Source organism: Chlamydotis macqueenii, chromosome 5, assembly GCF_036417535.1.
Source record: "Chlamydotis macqueenii isolate bChlMac1 chromosome 5, bChlMac1.mat, whole genome shotgun sequence".
Taxonomy (NCBI): Eukaryota; Metazoa; Chordata; class Aves; order Otidiformes; family Otididae; genus Chlamydotis; species Chlamydotis macqueenii.
Window position 1 is genome coordinate 49,773,959 of NC_141560.1, and position 22,828 is coordinate 49,796,786.

General features: G+C 48.4%; 1 protein-coding gene across 1 annotated transcript in view; it reads left to right on the forward strand.

Moving 5' to 3' along the window:
- Window positions 1-1,559: 1,559 nt before the first annotated feature.
- TMEM86A (transmembrane protein 86A) overlaps window positions 1,560-22,828 on the forward strand; it is a 29,902-nt gene continuing 8,633 nt past the window's right edge. Inside the window, exons 1-2 of the mRNA XM_086749141.1 lie at window positions 1,560-1,612; window positions 19,834-20,098. Coding sequence (XP_086605267.1) covers window positions 1,592-1,612; window positions 19,834-20,098 — 286 coding nt within the window. The 5' untranslated portion in view covers window positions 1,560-1,591. The remainder of the gene's footprint in view (window positions 1,613-19,833; window positions 20,099-22,828) is intronic.

The following is a 22,828-nucleotide window of genomic DNA, read 5'->3' on the forward strand; positions in this document are numbered from 1 at the left end:
CTTAGGTCGGTGAACGATGCAAAGGCTGCAGCGTCCATCCCGGTCCCATTGGATGCTGATGGGCCAAACGCTGCCCTCCCTCTATTTACGTGTCTCTGTTGGTACAGACTGGGTTGCCTGTGTGGGATCTCGGGACTGCTGTTTGTGTACATTTCATCCTCAGAAACATGAGACCCATCTATTGCACAAAGACTGCAGAAGAATTGCACAGATTCTTTTTTTACTTTATGGAAGAAAATGTTCCCTTGACGTGATAAATACTGAACATGACTTTTGCTCAGGCTGCAAATAGCTGATTACTTAATCATCTACTATTTAAGTACCTGTTTGTTTTGTTATGAAGTGAAACTTTTGAGCAAGATCATATTACATGTAAAGCAGCTTCCTGCATCCTTAAATATTAATGCTCAAGTAAAAACAGATCGAAGGTAGTCCCAGGGTCACTTCAATAAGCCTGAGCTGCTGCATCCCGCTCTCTAGCATCCCACATTACACGTTCCTTGCTCTGTCTTTGCACCAACACTAACATTTTTTTGCAGCCCCTGGATGACCTTGACAGGAAGATGGGGATGGGGAGTGAGCTGGGAGGTGTCTGCTCCTCATGGGGGGAACAGGGACCACCACCAGCTGCTGGCACAGGGCTGGAAAACACGGGGAGCCCCCACAGGAAGAGGGTCTGCCAAGCACCTGCGGGTCTTAAGATGGAGGCAATGGAAAGCGTTCTGGGGGCAGCTGTGAAACGAGAGAAGCCCCTGGAAAGGGGAAAATGGGGGGTGGCAAGGAGCCAAGGCGGAGCAGAAAGGGCGGAAGGCCGGCGGAGCCTGTGCGAGGAATAGGGATGTGGAAGGAGAGGGCAGGCAGCAGCCACAGAAGGCAAGGGAGGAGAAAGGCTGCGGGTCTGCGAGCACAGGCAGGAGACCGGGCATGCCGGAGGCGGAGGCTGAGACGGGAGGGACCCGAGGCGGAGCAAGGGATACAGGGAGTGCTGCCCCTCGCTCCGTGCCCGGTACCGCCGGCACCGGCAGCAGCGCTGGGGCAAAGGCCGCGGGCCCGCCCTGCCCGGGGATGGCCTCGAGCAGCCGAGGCGCTGCCGCTGCCGGGCGTTTCCCGGCGGGCGGGCGGGCGGCAGGGGAGCCGTTTTGCTGAGCGGGCCGACGCTTTTCTCAGCCGACAGCGAGCGGCGGGAGAAGCGAGGCCCCGCTAGCGCGGCAGCGGAGAGGGCCACGCGCCCTGCGCCGGCAACGGGCGGGGACCGGCGCACCCCGCCGCGGCCGCTCCCGGAGAGCGATCGCGGCGCAGGACCCGGCCGCTGCCGGGCCGCCGCCTCGCCAGGAGGGGGGCGGCGCCACTGACGCCTCCGCCGCCGGCGCGGGCCGAGCGAACGGGGCAACCGCCCGGCAGCGGGCGGGGGGTGCGCCTGCCCGCCCCGGGGGCGGGGCTGGGGCCGCCCCCCCGTCCCTCTCCCCGCAGCGCATTCGCCGCGGGGGCCCCCTTTGTGGTGACGTCACCGCGGTCTAAAAAAGCGCCCCGGCAGGCGGGCAGGGCAGCGGGCAGCAGCAGCGAGCGCAGGACGCGTCCCGCCGCCGCCGACATGGTGTCCCCCGTCACCGTGGTGAGTGCGGGCTGCGCAGCGGGCGGGGGGAGCGGGACCCGCGGCCCCGCCCGGCAGGGGCCCCCTCCGCGGGCGGTGTGTTCCGCCCCCTCCCCTCTTCCCCCATCGCCAGTGCCCCCTACCCGCTCCCCGGCGCGCCCCCGGGGTGCGAGGCAGCGACCATTAGCGGGGCCCGCCGCCTCCCCCCGCCTGCCTGATGCTCGCCCCCGGCCCTCGGCGTGCGCCCGTGCCGCCCCCCGCAGCTGTTGCTCCAGCGGCGCGGCCCCCTGGGTGGCTCCCCGTCCTCCTCTCGTCACTTGTGTTTTGCAGAGACGGTGACACATCGGCTGACGTAGAGCCCACCTGCTCGGAGCGCCCCTGCGCCGGCTGCCCCGGGCTTGCACAGTGCCCGCATCCCCCTGCCCCCCCCCCCCGCCCCGGCTCCCCTGCCCTCTCAGCCACCTCACCTCGCCCTCCGGAGGTGGCTGTGCTCGCCAGGTGACGGCGCGGGCTGAGGTGTCACCTGCCTGTCTCACGGGGGAGTCACGACGCTTAATTGCCGTAACCAGCAGTCGGGCAGCGACCCGCCGCTCTCCCCTCCGCGGGTGACGCGTGGAGCAGCGCAGCTGGATTGATGGAGCAAAGCCGTGGCTCCCGCCGGGCTGGGCTAGCAGTGCCGGGTCCTGGCCCTGCGAGTGACGGGGGTTGTTTCAGTGCTTAAAGAAGACAAAATGCTTTCAGCCAGAAGAGCAGAGAAGCTGCGCTGTTAGGGACGCTGCTCTGCATGCTCCTCTTTCTAGAAAGCGAGGGATTTGTCCGAACGCACCAGCAGACCGATGCGCGCTGTAAGCGAAGCTGACTGTTGGTGGGAAAGTTGCCTGGTGCTTCGCTGCAGCACTGAACACCTATTGCTGGTATCCTGGTTCCCTGCGGATCTGTTGTCATCCTGTTTTGAAATGTTGTGGTTAACGGCCGGTCCATTGCGTTCTTTCTCCCAGGTAGAAATCCCATCCCTTCCCTGTTCTTAGCTCACAAAGCCAAGGTTCAAAACTTTTAAATTGCTTTGCCAGTTCTGCACAGCAGCTTGTATTGTCTGATATTTCAGATGAATTTTCCCCCAGTTATTATCATGTACCTGGTAAGTTCATCAGCAGCCTAGGGGTGACTTTTATCTTTAGAGACAGAGGGAAGTAGCTTGTAAATTATAGCATTGTATTGCCAAACTCTTTTTTTTTTTTTCTTTTTTTTTTTCCCCTAATGCTTTTCAAAAATAACTAAAGAGGTTTGATATCTTTGTGCTTCTGTGCCATAAGCTAAATCCATCCTTTAGTAATGCTTTTGGTTACAGTGAATGGTGTACATGTACCTTGGAAGTGAAATCTTATGCTGGGACAATACCAGAATGGCTCAAAAACTGGCAGAATTTGTTTCATAATCCACAGGAGGCAGTACTCGGCTTTTATGGCTAGTGAATCAGGGTGGTCTTGCAGAGCTTTGAGAGGAGGCAAATGACTGAAGCATGATTGTGTGTTGGGAAGGGTGTACGCAGTTCAGACAGGAAGGCTTTACCTACACCAGAAATTGTGCTTTAGGAAGGTAACTCAGGAGGGAAAGTGATAAAACCCCCCCTGCTTTCTGCACTTGCCCTTTTGACGTGTAACAAAGCATGTTTCTGCTCTGGCTTCATCCCTGACATACTGACTCTTTGCTTCACCAAAGGCAACTAACGCAGGTGTGAAGCTGCCTAGAGCTGGAAGGGATTATGAGACCAGGAGCTGTGACCAGAGCTGCAGCTGTTTACCATGGCTGTAGAGGTGGGAGAGGAAGGCATCTGATCCTCCAAAGACCTCATAAAAAAAGAGCTGCAAGCCTTCAGTCTGTAAAGGAGCAGTTCACGTCGCCTTCCATGGGTCTTCACATAGCTGTTCCTCCAAAGGAGCACGCTGTGCTGCTCCGGCATCGGCTGCGCTGCAGTCTGCGAAGGGCAGGCTGAAACGGTGTTGTGCAGCAGTGTGTGCTGCCCAGGAGCATGGTGTTGCCCCTGTGCAGCTGCCAGCTGAAGCTGTGCAGCGGGTGAGAAGCAAGGTGGCTATGCAGCTGGCGGGCTCCCTCTGACAGGTGGCTTGCCAAAGGGAACAGCAGTGGGCAATTGGTCTGGCCACAGCTGGGTGCTACCCTTGGGGCCCAGGCCTTATCTCAGCACCACACTGCCTTTTGCTGCATAGACACACCAGGTGTTTGGAGCCAGCATGGCTATCGCTGCCATGACATGTGATGGGGACGCTCTCTGTGGGGGCAGCACATCAGGCAGAATCAAATTAGCTAGAGGAATGAATTTGTCTACAGTGTATGTCCTCTCCCAGTACACTGCAGCATCAGCCTTAGTGGGGAGGACACTAGAAGAGCACAGCTGAGTGTGACACGATTTTGCTTCCCTTTTTCAAAGCTATGGCCTTCGTACATAACTGTGGCAGATGGCCCCAACTACTTACACACAACCTGCTCTCCTGCATCTCCCACTCTTTCCTTCTTTAGGACACTTGTAACAAGAGTCAGAAACCCTGAGCACTGGGTCTGCTGTACAACTGATAGCTGGAAGAAACCACTTCAGGAGGCACGGACCATGGAGAGGAAGCCAGGGAGAGATCGCGGCTAGGACTGCTTGTTTGCGCTGGCTGCCAGGTGTGCATCGTGGCCCGGGGGTTTGGCACGTCTGCTCCGTGCGCAAGGAGAGATCGTGGCATTCTGCAGAGCTAGCCAAGCTGTTGTCTCTGGTGCTGCACAATCCAAGTGTGCTGAGGGAGGAGCATACCCGCAAATAAACAAGTTTGGGGCCAAAATACCTTTTAACATATTGTGCCAGGTCCTCAGCTGCGATAAAGCTCCGGAGTCCAGAGTCTAGGCTTGCATGGCGCTGGACTGTGGCAGAGAAGATGCATTTGTCTGCCGGTGCTGCTCCAGGTGGTGAGCAATGCTCACTCTGGTTGGAAGTCACCTTGGAGGGAAGCTTTCATTGCTTACGCTGCTAGGCAAGCAGGAGCACCCTGCTTAAAAACTATTGTTCTTGATACTGCTCTGATTAAGAGCTGTTTTCTGCATAAAGCCGTGTGGGCTGAGAGCCTGTGGTTGGAGAGCAGTATTAATAAATGGCACATTTGCTTCATGGATATATGAGGTTTAATTCCCTTCTTGTTCAGTCATCAGGGGTCTTAATAAAAGTCCTTTCTGAGACTGCCTCGTTAGTGATTTTTGTCCTGGTTGTTTTTTGATTTGTTTTTTTTTTTTTTTCCGCCGCTATTGGTTAAGCGGTTTTTAGCATGAGCTTGTGGGAGCTAGCCCTTGCCCTAAGGACCTCTCTGCCCAGCAGGCACCGCGATTGCAGGAGCTGCAAGTGTGCAGGCGATGAGCCTGGAGACACGCAGTCATTCTGGCATTTACATAGTGCTCCTTGCTCAAAGGGATCTTATTTTTCCCCTAAAGTGAGGGCTAAACTTAGTATAGGGCTTCACACCACCTCGAGGAAAACAAGGCATGAGAAATAAAAAGGCATTAATTGCCTGAGAATAGGTCTCTTTTCAGGGGCAGTCAGAGATGGTACTGGTGTGTCTTTTTGAGCAAGATGAACTATGGGCTCTCATCCCTACAGCATCCCCTCCATACCTGACTTTTACTTGGCCTAGCAGAGCCCTATGTAGGGGAGGGAGGGGAAACTCCATTTGGGACAGATTTTTGCCCAGAAGCCATATATTAACAATCTCCATCCCTTCCTTTTCATCCTCTGATGTATTTGCATCTTTAAATGGAGATAGCCGAGTTGGGGAAGGATATGCTGTCCTGGCTGCAGGAAGCAAGTCAAGCTCTCGCCCCTTCCCCCCAAGGTGGGAAGCAGCCAGCAGCCCCCCTGGGAACAGCCCTCTGGGTAGATGCAGGATGTCACAGTGGGAGAGTATGAAGGTCACTTAGAGAAACTGGGCAAAACACCTGAATGGTATGATCTGGAAAGGCAATAATGAGTAACAAATACTGAATAGGGTTGGAGTGGAGGTGTGGGTATAATTTGAGTTTCTGAGAAGGGGCCAAACAATGCTGATCCAGATGAATATAGAAGCCTGATGTAAATCATGTTGCTTAGTGACTCTGCTATGGGCAATTGTAGCAGTAGTAGGTCTAAGCATAGTTTTAGAGGTTTATTGTTAGAAAGTGTGCTCTATAATCTTCAAACTGCTGTTGAAAATAAGAAAGCCAGATCACAGTAAACTATTTCAGCCTTTGCTTCTATAGTACTTCTGTATTAATGAATAAAGGGTTAGCAACCATCTGTCAGACGTAACTCTTACAGTAGAGAGGTTAATTTTGCTTGTTCTCTTTGTTTATACCTGATGATGTTGCTTTCATTGTAATTTTCTCCTTTACTTAAATACATCATAAATTGGGATTTTATTAGGCAAGAGGCTTGTAAACATGCACATTTATAAACCACAGAGACAATTATGGAAATATGGCACTTGTATAAAAACCAAACCAATTTAAATGATTTATAGAAGAGATTTCCAATCATCTGAACTCAATGAAGCAAGGGAGGGAATCATCACCTCAGGTAAGCTTAGCAGGATCTTAGTAACATTTGTCAGTCACACCTTTTGGAAGGAACCTAAAAGCTTTGGTCCTTCTGAGCAAAACACTGTGCTGATTTATGCCAGCTAGAGCCCAGGCATAGTGTTACCACATGCCACAATTTATTTTTTCAGACTGAACTTGCGCATTCTTCCTATGACATTGACATTCTTTGCTGTAGCTGTTGCTATGAGAGGGTGGGCTTAGATATGGGTAACTGAAATTGGAGGCTGCGAAGTGCAGGCTTCTCTCACGCTCTTTGCAGTCCCAGTGTGGTTGCATTAAGAAGTTAGTGCTGATCACTGCTGCAGGCAGCGCTGCAGATTAAAGGCTTCATTAACTCAAGTCACACGCGTCTGTTGTTCAAAGTGTACTTTGTGCATTAAGATTATGGGTCGAGTTCAGAAGCCTATACTTACACATAATTCCTCTGAAGGGACAGAGAAGCATTTCTTCCGTTCTCTTTTCCTCCTCTGCAAGGGTCTATACCCAAAGTACAGGGAGTGTGATAGAAGAGCCCAAGTTATCTTTCTCTGTGGGTAACTGCATAATACGAAGGAAATAATAACTCCAGTGAAATTAGACTCTTAGAAAAAGATGGCATCTGGAACTTGTCTTCTGCTAGCATGTGGAAACTCTTAACAGCAAAAAGATTATTAGTTATGTAACTCCCTTCCCTCCCAGAGGCCTCAGTGGCTATTATATTAGCACTTAATTTTCCTACTGTCCTTCCTGTCACGCAATGACCCATAGATTTGTAATTACATTAGAGATACAATAGGTTTTGCTTACTGGAGCATGCTCAAAATGAAGGTGATGGTTATTGCTTCTTCCAGCTTGCTTGTGCCCTTTCTGTATGGATTTCTTATGCTGCCATAATCTAAATAGTATTTAAGCTAATGGCAGGTTTCTGTATGACAAGTGCGTCAGTCTGGAGCATCCCTCCATGTAATGCTGAACATGAACCAGTATCCAGGTAACATGGAGCATAAAACTGTGTCTAGGAGAAGATTATACACCACCAAGCTGAAAGTGGTAGGAGAGCTGGGTAAGAGTTTTCCTAGAAGATTTAAAGCCTGCTGGAGTGGGAAGGATTTTAGATACCTGTCAAAAGCCTGGGGGCCCACACTGCAGCCTCTGACCCAGAATTGCACAGGGTGCAGTTTCTCTGCACCCTGTAAGTGCAACTTGTGAATCTTGCATCAATTTAGCGTTGCAGGCTGACTCTTCTGTTACAAATCTGCCTGTTAATGAGGATGGTGGCTGTTTTGATTCACTTTGCTGTGAGCTTATGGAAATGCTTTGTTTCTACCAGCAGGCTATACTTTCTCCCCAAAACTAATTCTTGTAGATGACTGCAAAATGTGTACTTTGCAAGACTGAGGGGAGATGAGACAAGCTATGTTACTGAACTGGGACGTTTGTCAAGTTTGAATGGTGAAGTTTCATTTTTTTTGCCCCTCATCAGACACCAGCTTTGGAGATAGATAAGGCATCATTTGGCATCGGGCATTCAATTTTTTATTATTTATCAAAATGAGTGCATTTCTGCTAGTTGCAAGTAGCTCCTGATTGAATCATTGCCTGAGACTGAGGATAAGCTTGACATTAAGCCAGCTGCGCGTTTTTCATCACATACTAGACACACCGAGCAGATCCTCAGCCTTAAGTGAGTCATTGGTCTCCCATGGCTTCAGCAGAACTGGGCCTGTGCCGGCTGAGACTGTTGAGCTTGGCTGTGGTATCCCTGTTTGCTTGTGTCTTTTGGTTTTGTTACGGCATAAATCAGAGCCAGCCAGGGTGCTTGGGTAGCGGTGCTGACTTGTGCTCCATTGCAAGAGAAACTAAGCAAGCTGCATGGCTTTTCCCTGCAACTCTGATATAAAAGAAGCATGATGACAAGTTTATCACTTAATTGATGTTTGTGAAGTTTCCACTTGGCTCATGTCCCATGCATCTGTGGATATGCACCCTCAATATGAAAGGCATAACACTGGTAAGCAGCTGCACGCTCATTTGTGAGCGTGGTCCGCATTTGTGTACGCAGCTGATTACAGCAGGGGTTTTGCAAGTGAAACATTAGTGTGAATTCTGAGAGTGTGTGACTTAATGTTTGTGCAGGTTAGTGTTTGCTGCCCGCCCCACATCTGTTGAGATTGGCTGGGAAAGTCCAATTTATCTTCATGTAATTTGTGTCTGATACCGATTTCCCCAGGTCGCAACATTGTGGCACAAGGATACTGGAAATAAAATCTGTGACTCCACTGTCATACTTCGACCTTACCTCCTGTCTTTTAAAGCATATTGGTCCCATGATAACATGAGGAAGGCTGCTGCTTTTTTATAAGGTACCAGAGTGGCACTTCTCTAAATACACATCTTTATTGGGGTACATTGTTGTTTTCCCTGCTAATTTTCTTTAACATCAGTGTTTCGCAAGCTTTCAGCCTGCTGGACACGATAGGCAGGTAGAGCATTTTGTTCAGCTTTCCATTAGGTGCAAGACAAGCTGGGCTGTCCCTCCTGGGTGTCCCAGCACAGCCCTGCTTGCTTTTGCCAGATTTTGCTGATCTTATTGCAGCCCCTTGTGAGGATTCATACAGTGAAAGTCTCTTGCACAGAGCTGACAGCTTTTCCAGCCATGGGCAGCCGCCTTCCCCTCCTCTCTGTTCTGCCTTTCCATTGCTTTTGCAAAAACCTCACCTGCCAGGTGTGCACAAATCTGGTGTGCGAGCCAGAAAGGTGAGCTGCAAAAGTGCCTTTTGGGTGCCGGAAGCAGTTTCACCCTTGGCGCATCTTTGAGAATATCTAGCAGGACTGGTACAACGTGGGATGTGTCACCTGCCTTCTCTGCTACACTGGTGGCTCTCCAGCTGTTATTGTAAGGAGCTGTGACAGCACCAATGCCTGCAACGTTCTTCATTTAGACCTGCATTATTCCCCATAGATCGTAAGTGAAGTGAGATCTTCTCTGCTGAAGGAAGTTGCTTATAGATGGAAGGGCCTCCCTTCCCTCCCAAATACCAGTCTCTACTGGCAGAGCAGCACATGGCAGGGTAGAGCTTTGCCAAGTGCCTGTTTCCCCTGAGCACCTGTTCTTTGGTGCATCCCCTCTGCCACAGCCAAACGACAGGCTGGCTGGGGTCCTCCAACAAGTATATAAATGTTGTGGTGGGTTGTGGGGTGCAAATAAGGCTGGAGATGGCAGAATGAAGGCAAAAGGTGGATTTCAACCCTGGAGACAAAATACTCTTTGTTCAGATCCCTCACTGCTATTACCTAGAGACTCAGCCTGCCCTTGGTCCTGACAAGGAAAAACCAGACAGTTCTCCCTGGGGCATTTTATTTTGGGTCTGCACGCATCTCGGAGAGACTGGAGAGAGGCTCCTGTCTTGCCCCACAATTTGTGGGGCAAATGTCAGTGCGTGGCACTTATCTGCAGCAATGGGCCATGCAAGGGGGTACTGTTTTCTGCTGTGACCCTATGCCCCATAGCCAGCACATTTGGCTTACCCAGCCGCTCCAAGGTAATGCTTAGAGCAACATAAAACCTAACACTGCTTTCTCCTGGGTAACAGAAATCTGCATTCTCTTTCGCAGAAGAGTGTGATATAAATATGACAAGTCTGTGGAGAACATGTGCTTGTAGCCTGGAAACCATCCCCAGGATGAGTTGCGGAGACTTTTCCATAAGCAGTAGAAATTTTTTATCTGGATTTTAGTGTGACAAGCCAAGTACCTGCCTCTTCCCATCACGAGAGGAATTGCCTGGGACAGCCACTGACTGCGCATTTCAGAGTGCTGGCTGGCTGGCTCCTGAAGTTCCTTGTGGCTTCGCAGCATCCTGCTGAGGTCCTGGGCAGCACTAGGGGATGCAGCCCCACCTGACCTCGCTTGCTGAGGAAGGGCGCGTACCCTTGCGGTGGCAGCACTGCAGCTCTGATGAGCAAAATGAAAAGACAGGCCCATTGTGGTTCAGGTTTTTAAACATCTGCAAGGGGTTCTTTTTAAGTGTTAGAGCAAAGGAAATGTTCGTAGAGGCTTGCTTTCTGCTACACAAAAACGAAGATCTGGAATCCCAGAAGGGAAGAGCAGTCTTTACTCTGAGATAAGATGCTGGCAGGCAAATGCTGTTTTTTTTTTTGCTTTCATTTCTGAGAGCTGATGGACTACGCTGAAAGCATTAGTCTGTGACAGCTCCTACAGCCCTGCGGAGACATTTGAATTCTTGACTGGTTTAACATTGTTGGTCATTGGCAATGGTACATTGCCGACCGTACTCAGAAGGCAATCTCCAAAACTGCTGACAGCTATAGGATTGCTACAGATGTGAAGTCAATCATTATTGCTGCAGGTTAAGAAAAAATTTTTTAAATAGCCCTGCTTGTGGTCCTGTGCCAGTCCAGCGGACAGGACAGGTGATGCTTGGTAATGGAAAAAAGCAAAACTACCCCAAAACAAAGCAAGCCCTAGCGAAAACACATAGATCCAAGCTGAGTCTTCACTTTGGTTGAAATGTCTTTGTAATTTGATTTTTATGAGTTAACATCTGCTAAAGAAAGGCTTCACCATCTTGAAGCCTTCACTGCAGTCCCAGAAAGCCAAGTGCAGATGCCTCAGTGACTTTTTAAGGTATTGTCTGGTGTTGCGGTGGTATCTCACCTTGCCTGGCCTGATAGCAGTAGGTCCTGCGTAATGCAGGAAGCTCCCACAGACACTGTTGCATAGCTTATTGACCACAGTTAGTCAAGCTAACACAATTTCTTCTTTTGTTCAGTACAGGAGATACAGTTATGGATGCTGTAGCTTCCCTAATTGCTGGAGGGAACACCATGGTCCAGTGTCTCAAGATAGCTTTGGGCAATATCGTGGTTTAAAAGGCAAGAAGCAGGAATGAGCTCCTGATGCAACATGTGGCACAGTCTGATGCAGTGGGGATTATTTCCTTGGCTCCAGAACCACCTGCCTCTATTTTAGAGGCACTATTTCACATCCCAGGTGTTTGCAGATGCATTTTATTCTTTTCTTTTTTTTTTTAAGTTGTAGGTATAGCAGCAGAGAGATGCAATGTCCAAGAGCTCCCAGCTCACATTGGCTGCTGAGCCAAACTGGCCCTGTCAGCAGCCCCACGAGCATGGTTAGTGTGACTGCTCAGAGCCCAGTGTTTTTTAATTTCTTCATTAAGCACCTGAAGACAAGACAGGGCTGCTGTAGTATATGTATGGTGGCTTTGCTAACAGGGGCTTTGCCCTTTCTGTGTGAGTGGCAGTTTGGTTTCTGCCTTAACTGCAGAAGTGAAGGCTGGCCGCCCCCTTTTCCTGTTACTGCTCATCTCCCTCCCTGACCGCTGTACAAGGATTCATGGTTGTAGCTATTTCATTGTCCTCTGGAGAAGGCCACAAAGCTTGTCTGATGCTTCTTGCTCTTACTTTCCCGAGCCATTTATTTAAATATCCTTCATAAACTGCGTGTTCAGTGGAGTTTTCTCCTAAAACCTATCCCAGACAATCCCCCTCATAAATTTACTCCCATACAACAGTTGATAGGGGGTTTGGTGGTAGATCATGGCATGGCTAAGGTAAAGCACTGAGTAGCACAGTCTGCTCTTGAGTGGTGTCTATAACTGGGGACAGACAGCAGTCTGTGGCAGAGAAATCGCACTCGGAGGGCAAACATCAGAAGAGAGACCCTTGCAACAGCCGTGTCTGCAATCTCACATCACTGGCACTGGCACTCCCACGATGCGATGAGCCTTGCTCGGGTGTTCCCCAGCTGGCTTGGTACAGAACATCCCCTTCTTGACGCTCGCCTGCTGCCGCCCGGCCGGGTGGCCGTGCCGTGCCCCCGCTGTGCCCAGGCGTGCTGCCGCACTGCAGGGACTTGAGCTGTGGTTTGCCCTGGGAGAGGCTGGTGCGGGCAAACGCTGCCCTGCTGCCAGGCGGCTGCGGGGAAACTGCTGCTCCAAATTTGCTCCCTTCTTTCTGCATCTGGGGGAGGAAGACGCTTGTCTGGAAGATTTTAACCTCGGTGCTGATAGGTTTTCAAGCCCTCCATGGTTAATGCAGAGATTAGGTTGAATGTTGATGTGACTTGCAAGTCACGCAGGATTTTGGCTTAGAAATGAAAATTTTTGTTGTGGTTCTCATTTCTGCATGCGGCTGTGTGTGGAGCAGCCCAGCCCTGCAGAGGGACCTGTGTTAGATGCCAGTTTGATTAATCCTCACCCACTGCCTGCTCCCCTGGGCCTTCACCAAAGGGCGACTTTTCTGATGCCAAGAACTTGTGCAGCAATATAACTGAGCTTACCACCCGAGGACTGTGAGGGCCCGTGCCAACTTTTTAATTGTATTTTTCTGGCAAATAGATATAGCTTGGTCTAAAGAAAAAGAAGTTGAATATTTCTGGTTTCAACCCTGTTGTCTGTTGTGGAGCAAAGCTGGGAAGTGCAGCTGGAGCTTACTTTGCTTAACTGGGGGGAGAAAGGGAGCACCCAGACTGTTGGGGTAGAGGGAGGGATGAGAGAAGCCAGCAAACCAGCCCTATTTTGCAGGAGGAGTTGGAGAGACCTGGGGGGTGGAAGAGCTGCCTTGGACCCACTGCTCCTGCCACGCGTGGCTGAGCTGGGAGGATGGTCCTTTTGCAGGTGGGAAGCGTTTGGGCTGAGCCCTGTTACTTCTTGCTTGTGCTGAATGATGGAGGCTCTCCTGTCAGACAAAACTGTGATTTTTTGACCATTTGTGAAGAGGTCTGGCTGGAAAGCTGAGCACAAGCTGAGTTTCACTGCATTACCCTTGTCAGAGAAATGGAGGCCCTGAGTTGTGCCGCAGAGTGCCAATAGTGGCAATAAAACACAGCCAGGCCTGGTGAAACTCATTACACGGCACGAGCATGGTGGAGACAGAGAATTATCAGCACACACATTCTCCCAAAGGCAAATCATGTACCGTCTTCTGGGTGATTTATTAGCTATAGTTCATTTTAGAGCCTCTATGATCTTGTCTCTGCTTGCAGTGGGGAGGGTTTATCTGTCACCCTGAATTTTCTGCAGCATGTGGAGCCTGTTCAGGAGCCATCTGCCTTGGATGCCTGGCCCGTGGCACCTCCAACATGAACATAAACCCTCTTATTAGTTGCACAAATACGTTGCACCAACACAGTATTTCAGGCAGGTCGATTGGCTGGTTCCATAACTCTTCATCACCCTCCATAAACAAGCACTTTTTCTCCAAATTTTATTCAGGAACAACTTAGGGCATTTACGAGCCAGTGCCTTCCTTGACAAAAGGCAATTGGTTCTCACCCAGGAGCATGTGTGCTCCTGCAGGACAGCAGAGTTGGAGGTGAAGAGCTTTGCACTCACCTACCCTCACCAGAGCGTACCAGTTAGGGCTGTCCAGCCAGCCCTAATATTTCAGCAACCCGATGGAGTGACAAGCGCCGACTGGCTGGCCCCTTTACATCTCATCCGTCTTCTCCTCTCTTGCCTCTGCAAGCTGCTCAGGAGGGAGGCAGGACTCAGCGGCCAGAGTGGCTGCTGGGGCCTTTGCTCTGTGGCCAGGTGAGAGCCCAGGCCAGGGCTGGTTGTTGTGATGGTTCCTGCACCCACCCAGGATAGGGAAGATGTAAATGGTGAATTTGGGTACCAAACAGCTGAATTCTTCCTATTACACACACATCTGGTCCTCTGCCTAAAAATTCCCTGTTTTCTACCTCTTTCAGCATGTACACATTCAGAAGACTTGATGTTGCACTATCTTAGCAAAGGTGGGAATGTGCAAGCAAGCCCAGGAGGATGGTGGCTTTGCAGTCAGCTCATGTGGGTTCCTGGCCAGGAATTGCCCAGCACTGCTGCGTTCCTCCTTGGTTCAGCAAATACTAATGGGTCATTGAGTTCAGGGGAAAATCAGCTGCCTCTGACTAAGATCTGTGTACGCACAGGCTTCTCCTTAAGCTCTACTCATTTTGGTTAAGAGCAAAGATGGGTCTCCTGTAGGCTGAGCCTGATGGCAAATTGTGTTGGTTCCCCGTTGTTCTATAGATCTATAGCCTGTTGCACATACGTATACTTTGTCCTAACTGTGGTCCATCCCCAGGCTGAAGCAGCTCTCCCTCTGTGACTTAGACTGCACAGAGGATCGTCAGTGCCTTGCAAAGAGCCACATATTCTGGGGAATGAGAAACACCCACCATGGGCTTGCAGTGGCAGCATAATACATGGCAACAAAGCTGCATAAATAGTTATCAGCGCGCAACTGGGGCTAAGAGCTGTTGTCACAGTAGGGCAGAACCAAGGCAGGATCCACGATGCAGGGTGCCAAAAGCCAGGAGAAACATCTCAGCCATGGATACACAAAATGGTACTCGGCCAGCCAAGGCTGCCAGGACGGATGGGTGAAGGACAACAGCACAGCTTTTTTTTGGCTGGTGCGCAGAGTTGTGCTCAAGTGTTGCTCAGTGGAGTAACTTGGGTATTATTTTTAAAACACTTTTCCTGGAAAGCAGCATTTTAGAACCCAAGGGGCATGAGTCGTATCCCCACAGCAGGTTGGCACACAGCTGGTGTCTGGAAGGGGCTGTATACTTATTTTCTGTGCAGGCTGATTTAGGGGACTTGTGGAGAGAAGAGCATTGTTTGATACTCCATGTTGTTTCCTGGGACCAGTATGAGGCTTAAGAACAGTTAACTTTGTCCAACTAAAACATTTCAAAGCAACAAGCTTCTGGCATTCTGTACCTAAGGAACAAGATGTCTCCCTCCCTGTGGCCGCTGGATTTTCTTCATCCCACTTGTGATGTAGGTACAGACAACTGGCTCCAAAATGTTAAAGAAAATCAGAGCACTTTCCTACAAACGTAGCCATTCCTTTGCGGATGCAGCTTATTTTTTGACTGGGTTATGTGCCTGCAGCAGTCAGAACAGGCTGTCTGTTCTTCTGAGGAGCAGCACAGATGTTCCCCAGGTCATACCCTGTGGTGAATATTGGTTTATACAGATGTGAATCACGAGCATCTCCTATTGCTGCATAGCAGGGAGGTGCGAGAAGAGATCATCCAGCAGAGACCCCTGGGCTCATGGTGAGTCACCAATAACTAATTTGTGGATATAGCTTAGGAGCTATTGTATGAAGCTTTTGGTCATCTTTTTGTGCTACATCTTGTATTTTGCACATTGGAAACTTTTTGTCAGTCTTTATTACCCAGTTACCTCTTCAGGTCTACCACTTCTCTTAAAACTGTTTTTCTTCATCAGCTAGCCTAACCTCTCAAGACACGTCTTACACCAATACCAAATCATAGCATGGTTGGAATACTTGTGTGATAGCATCATCTGTCACTGTTAAACAACAGTGACAGGGAAATGAGCAATATTTCAAACTGAAGCACAATGAGAACATAAAAAACAAGAAGGGATACTTTAAACTTATTAATCCCTATCAGGAAGGTGGATATCCAAGCCCTGAGCCTCCAGAGAGCTGCATGTGCCAGTACCAGGTTCTGCTTGGAGATAACAGGATTTCCAAATGGTTGAGGTTGGAAGGGACCTCTGGAGATCATCTCATCCAAAATCTCTTTGTGAGAGCCAGGACACAACTTCCTCCTACTCTGCCTAAGTCTTGGAGGCTTTCATTGCATTTGGTTGGATACAGATAATTCAGTAAATGATACTTTCACTATAATTCCACAAATACAGGCAATAGTGGCTTTACAGCAATTTAAACTAAATTTTAAAGACTAAGTAACTTAGTAGTCGTAGCAGTTGAGAAAATGCCCTAAATTATGCTCAGTTGAGAAATTCAAAGCTTGGAAACAGTGCATTGTCATTGTATTTAAGATATTTTCTGTATTGCATTTCATCCCAGAGTAAATTAGCAGGGGAAGAAGAAAAGAAGTGGGAAGAAAAAATGCAATAAAATTTGTAACAAAATGGCAAAACCCAGCTTAAATCCATGAAAATCATATACATTAGCAAAAAGCACCTTGTCACCTGCATCAGGTGCTTCCTTTTTCAACACCATGGCACAGCTCCATCCCCACTTCTTCTGTGTCTCTCTCTGAGACACAGGTGCAAAGGAGATGGGTGGTTAGATGCAATTTATCCATGTAGCCAAGAAATAATGTTCCATTCTCTGAGGTACAGGCAAGTCCAGCCATGGATTATGTGCTTGGCTTTCCTCAAGCCACAGCCTCCACTTGTGTTGGCACACAGTTTCGCAGTATCAGCCTTGACTTGTTGTCCAGGTGGCAAGTTGCCCCATCACCTCTTCCCAAGCCGCAGCCACACATCCAAAGAGAAGGAATTCCCCCAGCCTCACCCTCTGGTTGCCTCAGTTTTTCTTGGGAGACTTCTCCCAGATATTTCCAGTGCCACATCATCCCAGCAGGATGTGCTGCCCAGCCATCAGCTGCGCAGGTACCTCTGACTCAGCAAGTGGTGTCCCTCATGGGGCTCTTGTTTTGGTTGGAGCCAGCACAGGGGCTCCACTGAGCTGCAGCATTCAGTAATGGACAAGGGCATGTTTGGAAAGGACTCATTTGAAGTATACTTGTAGAAAAAATGTAAAGGAATAAAGATGATGAGAAGCCTGTAGCCCTTATAGATGAGGTTATATAATATTAGGTTATTTTTTAAATGAGGACTCCGTAACTCTGTAAATTCCAGGGTTATAGGTGAGTAATTGAGACTGGAATCTGAACCCTTATCCCTGAAAAATTCCTTAATTGTTATGAGGATGGAAATACTACAAACCATTATTTAAAAATAATGCTGTCTGGGCTTGGAAAACTCCCATTCAAATAGTAAGAAATGGTAATTTTAAGGTTATCAAGCAAACATAATCTTTCTGCACAAGTGCATATCTTACAGTAAGGCAAGATTCCTGGGGAAAATGACAAGTGTAATTAAAACCTGTCTCATCATGCATGCACACAGGGGAGGGCAAGCTGTGATTGTAATGGTAACTGTTTCTAGCAGGTGTTTTTCCTTTAATATGAGGTATTAAATAAAAATTCCTGTGTTTATTAACCCAAGCACACTCCTGTATGTTTCTGAGTGCCTCTGTGATGTGTTGCAAACAAGGCTGAACTTGAACTGCATCTTTCAGCATAAACTTTTGTCTTCAGAGGTACAAAGCTACCTACCTTAGCTGAGACGGTTACAGGGACGTGGAGCAGTGCTGATGCTGCAAATTCTTTCGCACTTTGCAGCTCTGGAGGTTGTTATTTTTCCGTGGTGAAGATCTCAGGCTTGTTATGGCGTGATGGGGATCTCCACAACTGGTAGGGGAGAGGAGCAAACCCTGCCAGAAGTGCCGTCATCCGTTGCCTGCAACTGTGAGAGGATGAATGTGATCAACTGCGTATTGAATAAAAAAAGAGTCACAGAAGGGGAGGAGGCAGAGCTGGAGCTGGGCACTGGCTTTGGAGGTGGCTGGGGATAGAGTGAGCCTGATGAGTCACTTCAGAGGGGCAAGGTGCCGGGTCTGAGGGACAAGGAAGCTTGGCTCCACTCTTCCCCCTTGGATACTTGATAGTTCCCAGGCACTCCCAGTGCTGTGAGACTACGTGGGCTTTTATGACTTTTATTTCAAGTTCATTTGTTATTTGCTGACAGAATTCTCCCAAGGAATGTAGACAAGAGGTGGTAAATGGTGATTAATTTAGACAGCCTAAGTAGAGGACTCACGATGGGCTGCCCATGTAATACAAGAAAGTTAACGGCTTGCTGATGTCCTTTTGTGAGTGAATTGTGTAGCCTGGTTGTTTAATGGAGTGTTTAAAAATTGTGTTGGCAATAGCCTATGAATAATGTATATAGGAATAATGAAATACCTTACTGCTAAGAAACTGCTGATATGCTGGGGAACTTTCCATCAGATATGAGAACAATTTTGAAAGCACTGTCTTCTTGGGATGCCTTTTATTTATGGTCTTGCTGCTTCAGAGATTGCATTCCCTTTTTAGATACTGCATGTGAAGATGCCCTCCACTGCCTCTGTCTTCCAGATTCACCTGCTTCCCTTTGCTTCTGCCTGTAAAAGCTCCAGAATTTTGATGAGTTTAGGCTTTACTAAATGAGCACCGTAAGCATGGAGATATTTGCTGTGCAGCTTTCAGCCATTCTAGGTACCTGCACCAAGGCACATTGCATCAAAGGAAGATGGATGCTGGTTTTGTGCCATGGCTGTGTCCCATGATGCAAGAAGCAGAAATAAGGCCAAGTGATCTGGAAAAAAAGACCAATGTTTCTCTTGCAGTTTTTTGGAGCATGGGCTCCTTGCATGAGATAAGCAACCTCAGAGTGTCATACATGGATGTTCAGATTTTGATGGACTTTGCAGTGTGAACCCAGCTCTGACGCCTCTAAATTTTCCCCCGTGTCCTCCTCCAGTGCATGAGGTGTCTTGAATGCTTTGGCCATGAGTAGTGGGAAGTCGTCATAATACTAAGCAACTAAATCTTGCTTGACCAAAGAGATTAGAAGATTGAGAGTGAACTCTTGCTTGCAGGGGGGCTCTGGAGTTTGCAGTGCCTTAGCTGCAGGAGGAAACAGGCCTCCTAAAAGACCCCAGGACATAGCTCATCAACAGCGCAGGCACATGAGGCAATTAGTCTCTTCCTTTGCTCCTTGTTTTGTCCCTCAGCTGCACTTCAGAAGAAAATAAAATTGTAGTTTTGTTTCTCATGCAGAATTTTCACCACCTGCACTAGAATGCAGAAATAGCACAGGAGGGCAGGTGAACACAGTATGTATCTTATCACTGCCCAGACTGGTGTCGGCTAAGTGTATGGTAAGAGCAGACCCAGCTTGTGCAGTGTGTAGCTGTGCGCTCTGCCTCTGCCGTGGCTTTGTTATGAGTAGCCAGTGCTCATGTTGCATTTTTGCGTCTGGATTTACACAACAGAGCCCTGAGTCAAAATGTTTCCTGTAATATGGGCAGTATATTATTAGTATAATGCAAGAACAAAGCAACATGTGATTGATGTTGATATTAGTCAGCTGAGGAAGTGACACCCTCACCTGGGAGGGTGATGTGATGAGTTTTGAAATCATGTGGCGATGCCAACAGCAAGCTCCAGGCGTGAGGCTACAGAGCAGGAAAGAGAATGGGTTAAAAGAGAGGTTGTGTCCTCAGGCTGATCTACAACTGGCTAAGCTAGAGGATTCACCAAAATGGGAGGGAAGATTTGCACTTTTATTGGCTTGTTTGCTGCTGGGATATTCCTGGGGAGTGCAGTATTTTTGCAGCTACAGGAAAGGAGGTGTCTAAAAAGGGTTAGTGGCAAGATAGGTGGCAAGGACCACCAGAGGAGTTTGACAGATGGCCTAAATGTTTTCAGTAGAACAATTAAGGAGAAAAGGTATCTAAAACTCCATCTCCACCACTCAAAACCCACCCTGCCAGCCAAGAAGTGTCTTCAGCAGAGAGGGTCACAAAGGTCTAGGCTGAGTATCATGGTCAAGTTCATCCAGCCTTTCTCAGGGTAGAAATGCTGCTAGCTGACAGTATACACAACAGAGCAGCTTTCAAAAGGAAGGACACAGTTCTTTTTTGCAGTTTATTCCACCGTGCTTCTGAGGATCCTATTAATTTCTCTTTTTTTTTTTTTTTAACATTTGTTTCTTTTAGGTGAAGAGTGAAGGCCCCAAACTGGTGCCCTTCTTTAAAGCCACTTGTGTCTATTTTGTCCTCTGGCTGCCAACTTCCAGCCCCTCCTGGTTCAGTGCCCTCATCAAATGTCTGCCCATCTTCTGCCTGTGGGTTTTCCTTCTGGCTCATGGAATTAACTTCTTAGTGTCACACCGGAGCGCCAGCCGCATCCTAGCGGGACTCATATTCTCAGCAGTGGGAGATGCCTTTCTCATCTGGCAGGAGCAGGGCTACTTCATTCACGGTGAGTGCAGTGTCAGTCCTAAAGAGATGCCACAGTATCCAGTTGTTACCCTCTTTATTTAGTAATGAGTTGCTGAGCCACATGTTTTGTTTATTCATGTACAACTTAGTCCCTGGGCAGTTCGAAGTACTCATCCCTTGACTAAAATCCATGGTGGTTAGAGGAGTCACACCATGGATGAGTTTTTCTCTTGAGCTTCTCTTGAGGTCAGAGAGGTAACTGGGCAGGTTTGGTTCCCTGGCACGTGCTCACAGCATCTCAGCTGGCTGGAGCTGGGAAGGTGGCATGGGCAGGATCCCTGGGGAACAGAAGGAAATGCTCATGGCACTCAACAGGTTCCTGGAAGTATCCCCGGGAAGTATCTACCTCCTATCTGCAGGGAGATATGTCAGCCCTTCTCTACAAGGATCAAAAATAGGACACACGGTGAAAAGGTTGTTGGTGGAGAGGACTCTTATGTTTTGATAGACAAGCCCATAGCCTGGGGGAGGTGTTTCAGTGGATGCTATAAACCAAAGCATCAGAAATCTTGTCCTGCTTGCGAGTTCATCAGTATGAATCATGCAGCCTGTTCTACAAGACATGTCTGTTTTGCAAGACATGTAAATGATGGGGAATCGAGGGCAAACCCTACAACAATGTTCTGTCTTCTTTAGAGAAAGATCCACATCTCTCGGAGCAAAACAAGCTTGTTTTATTTTGCTAGTTTGCAGACTAGAATGTAATGATTTAGGTTAATCATTTAAAGCCATGTTGAACCTGCCTGCAGCAACACTTTCCCTGGCCTTGGAATGTCACAAGAAATCAGTAGCCCTTGAGTCCTTCATTAAACTGACTGGTGGGATTTCTGAAATTAATTTAACCAGCACAGGGATCTCGTGTAACACCCACCATTAACTGGCTGCTGCGACTGTCCCACTGGAAAATGTGATGAGATGAGGAAACTTTATTTATGCTGTTGTCAGCTCTGAAAGTCAAAGGCTTATTTTTTTTCCCCCCCTCTCATGAGATTAGTATTTAGTTTTATTCTGAGATTCCCACAAGCTTTTTCTTTATGAGAGGGAAGTGTGTGAAATGCCAGATATGAAAGGCCAAATGCTCTGACTCTAGTTTTAATCCTGCTTCCCAAGGGTTTATCCCAATCTTATTAAAAGTTCATGTAAAACTTTTTACTGATTTTGGTGGGGTTTAGATTAGGCCCTGAGGATTGGATCTATCTGGCTGAACCTTGGGTATGTTGCTGGGGAGCTCCAGCCTTCTCTTGAGGTGCAGTCCCCCCTGTGCTGAGTGTTGGTATTCCCACCGATGGGCCTCCTCCTAACAGGGGTACCCGTCTCAGCACAGGTCACCCCAGCCCGACTGCTTGTGGTTCTGTTTTGCCTCCTGGAGTTGCTCCTTGAGCTATGGCTTGGAATACATTCAAAGCCTGATTCTCACCATGACCGTTTTTGTACATGAACTGCTCTGAGCTTCTCTATTCTCACGTAGCTGGGATATCTCCGAATTCCCTCTCCAGTTTAGTGCTACAGGAAGGTCAACCAGTCACAGCAATTCAGTATCTGGTTAATGTGTTTTAATCTGCAAACAAGTTGGATTTTCAACCCTAGTGTCGCAACTGAGAAGTGTTGCTTTGTGGGTTTAGATACATTTTTCTTCTTAAGGAGAAGAAAAGCTCTCTTGGAGCATTTTGAAAATCTCAGCCTTCATCCTGGCTGTCAACTGCCTGCCTCAGTCCATGCTAATCTGAGCTACCACCTTCCATAGTGAAGTGTTAACAGAGGTTAGCAGATAAAGTGCACCACCCCACTTCATCCTCCACCTCTCCTGCAAAATGTATGTAAAACTCAGCAGGCTGCTGTTGCTGACAACTTTGACATAATTGTTTGCGGGAATTAGAGATTTCAGGAGAATAAGAGGAAATCCTAGATAAAAATGTATTTTCTGTTCTATTTCTATGGCTTTCAAGATGAAAAAAGGGTTGGGAACTGGGCTGAATTGAATAGCTTTTGAGACAATGAGTTTATAAAAGGACGTTTGTTCATTACTTTATAGGGAAGTGAGAGCCTGGGAACCTACTCCTGGCACACTTGACTTTTTTTTTCATTTTTGCTGTTCTAGTCCACTAATACCATGCTATTTTCTGACTAGTGTCTTACTGCAAGTAGAGGATCCTTTATAGCGTTAACATCCACCTCCTCTGATAGCAGGCACTTAGAAACAATTTATGCATTCAGTGAAGAAGACAGGGACTAACAATTTGGTGAAGAAGACAAGGACTAACAAAAAGGACTTATTGCCAGCCTGAGGGGAAACTCCAGGGGCAGAGAGGGGGAAGCAAGTGGACAGACAACCTCTGCCTGATGTGGTTGGGAGGGCCAAGCCAAAGGCTGCGAAATGCAAGAGAAATGCACCCTCCCCAGCTCCTGACTTAATTTGTGGATGTTGAATGAGCAAACCTGGGAGCTCAATAGGTCATGTGTGGAACACATGAATGAGCAAACCTGGGAGACGACTCTCTTGTTTGTGACCAGCCTCACCATATATCACAGAACTCCTGCCTTTCTGGGCTTCTGCTTGGCTGCTGCATCCTCTCCTCCTCTTCTCCTCCTCCTTGTTGCCAGCTGCCTGCATGAAGGGGAACACACTCTTCAGTTCCCCATCCCGGAACTCTCCATATAATGACACTGAAGGACAAACCACTCCTCACTGCTAGGAGGAGCCTAACCTTCC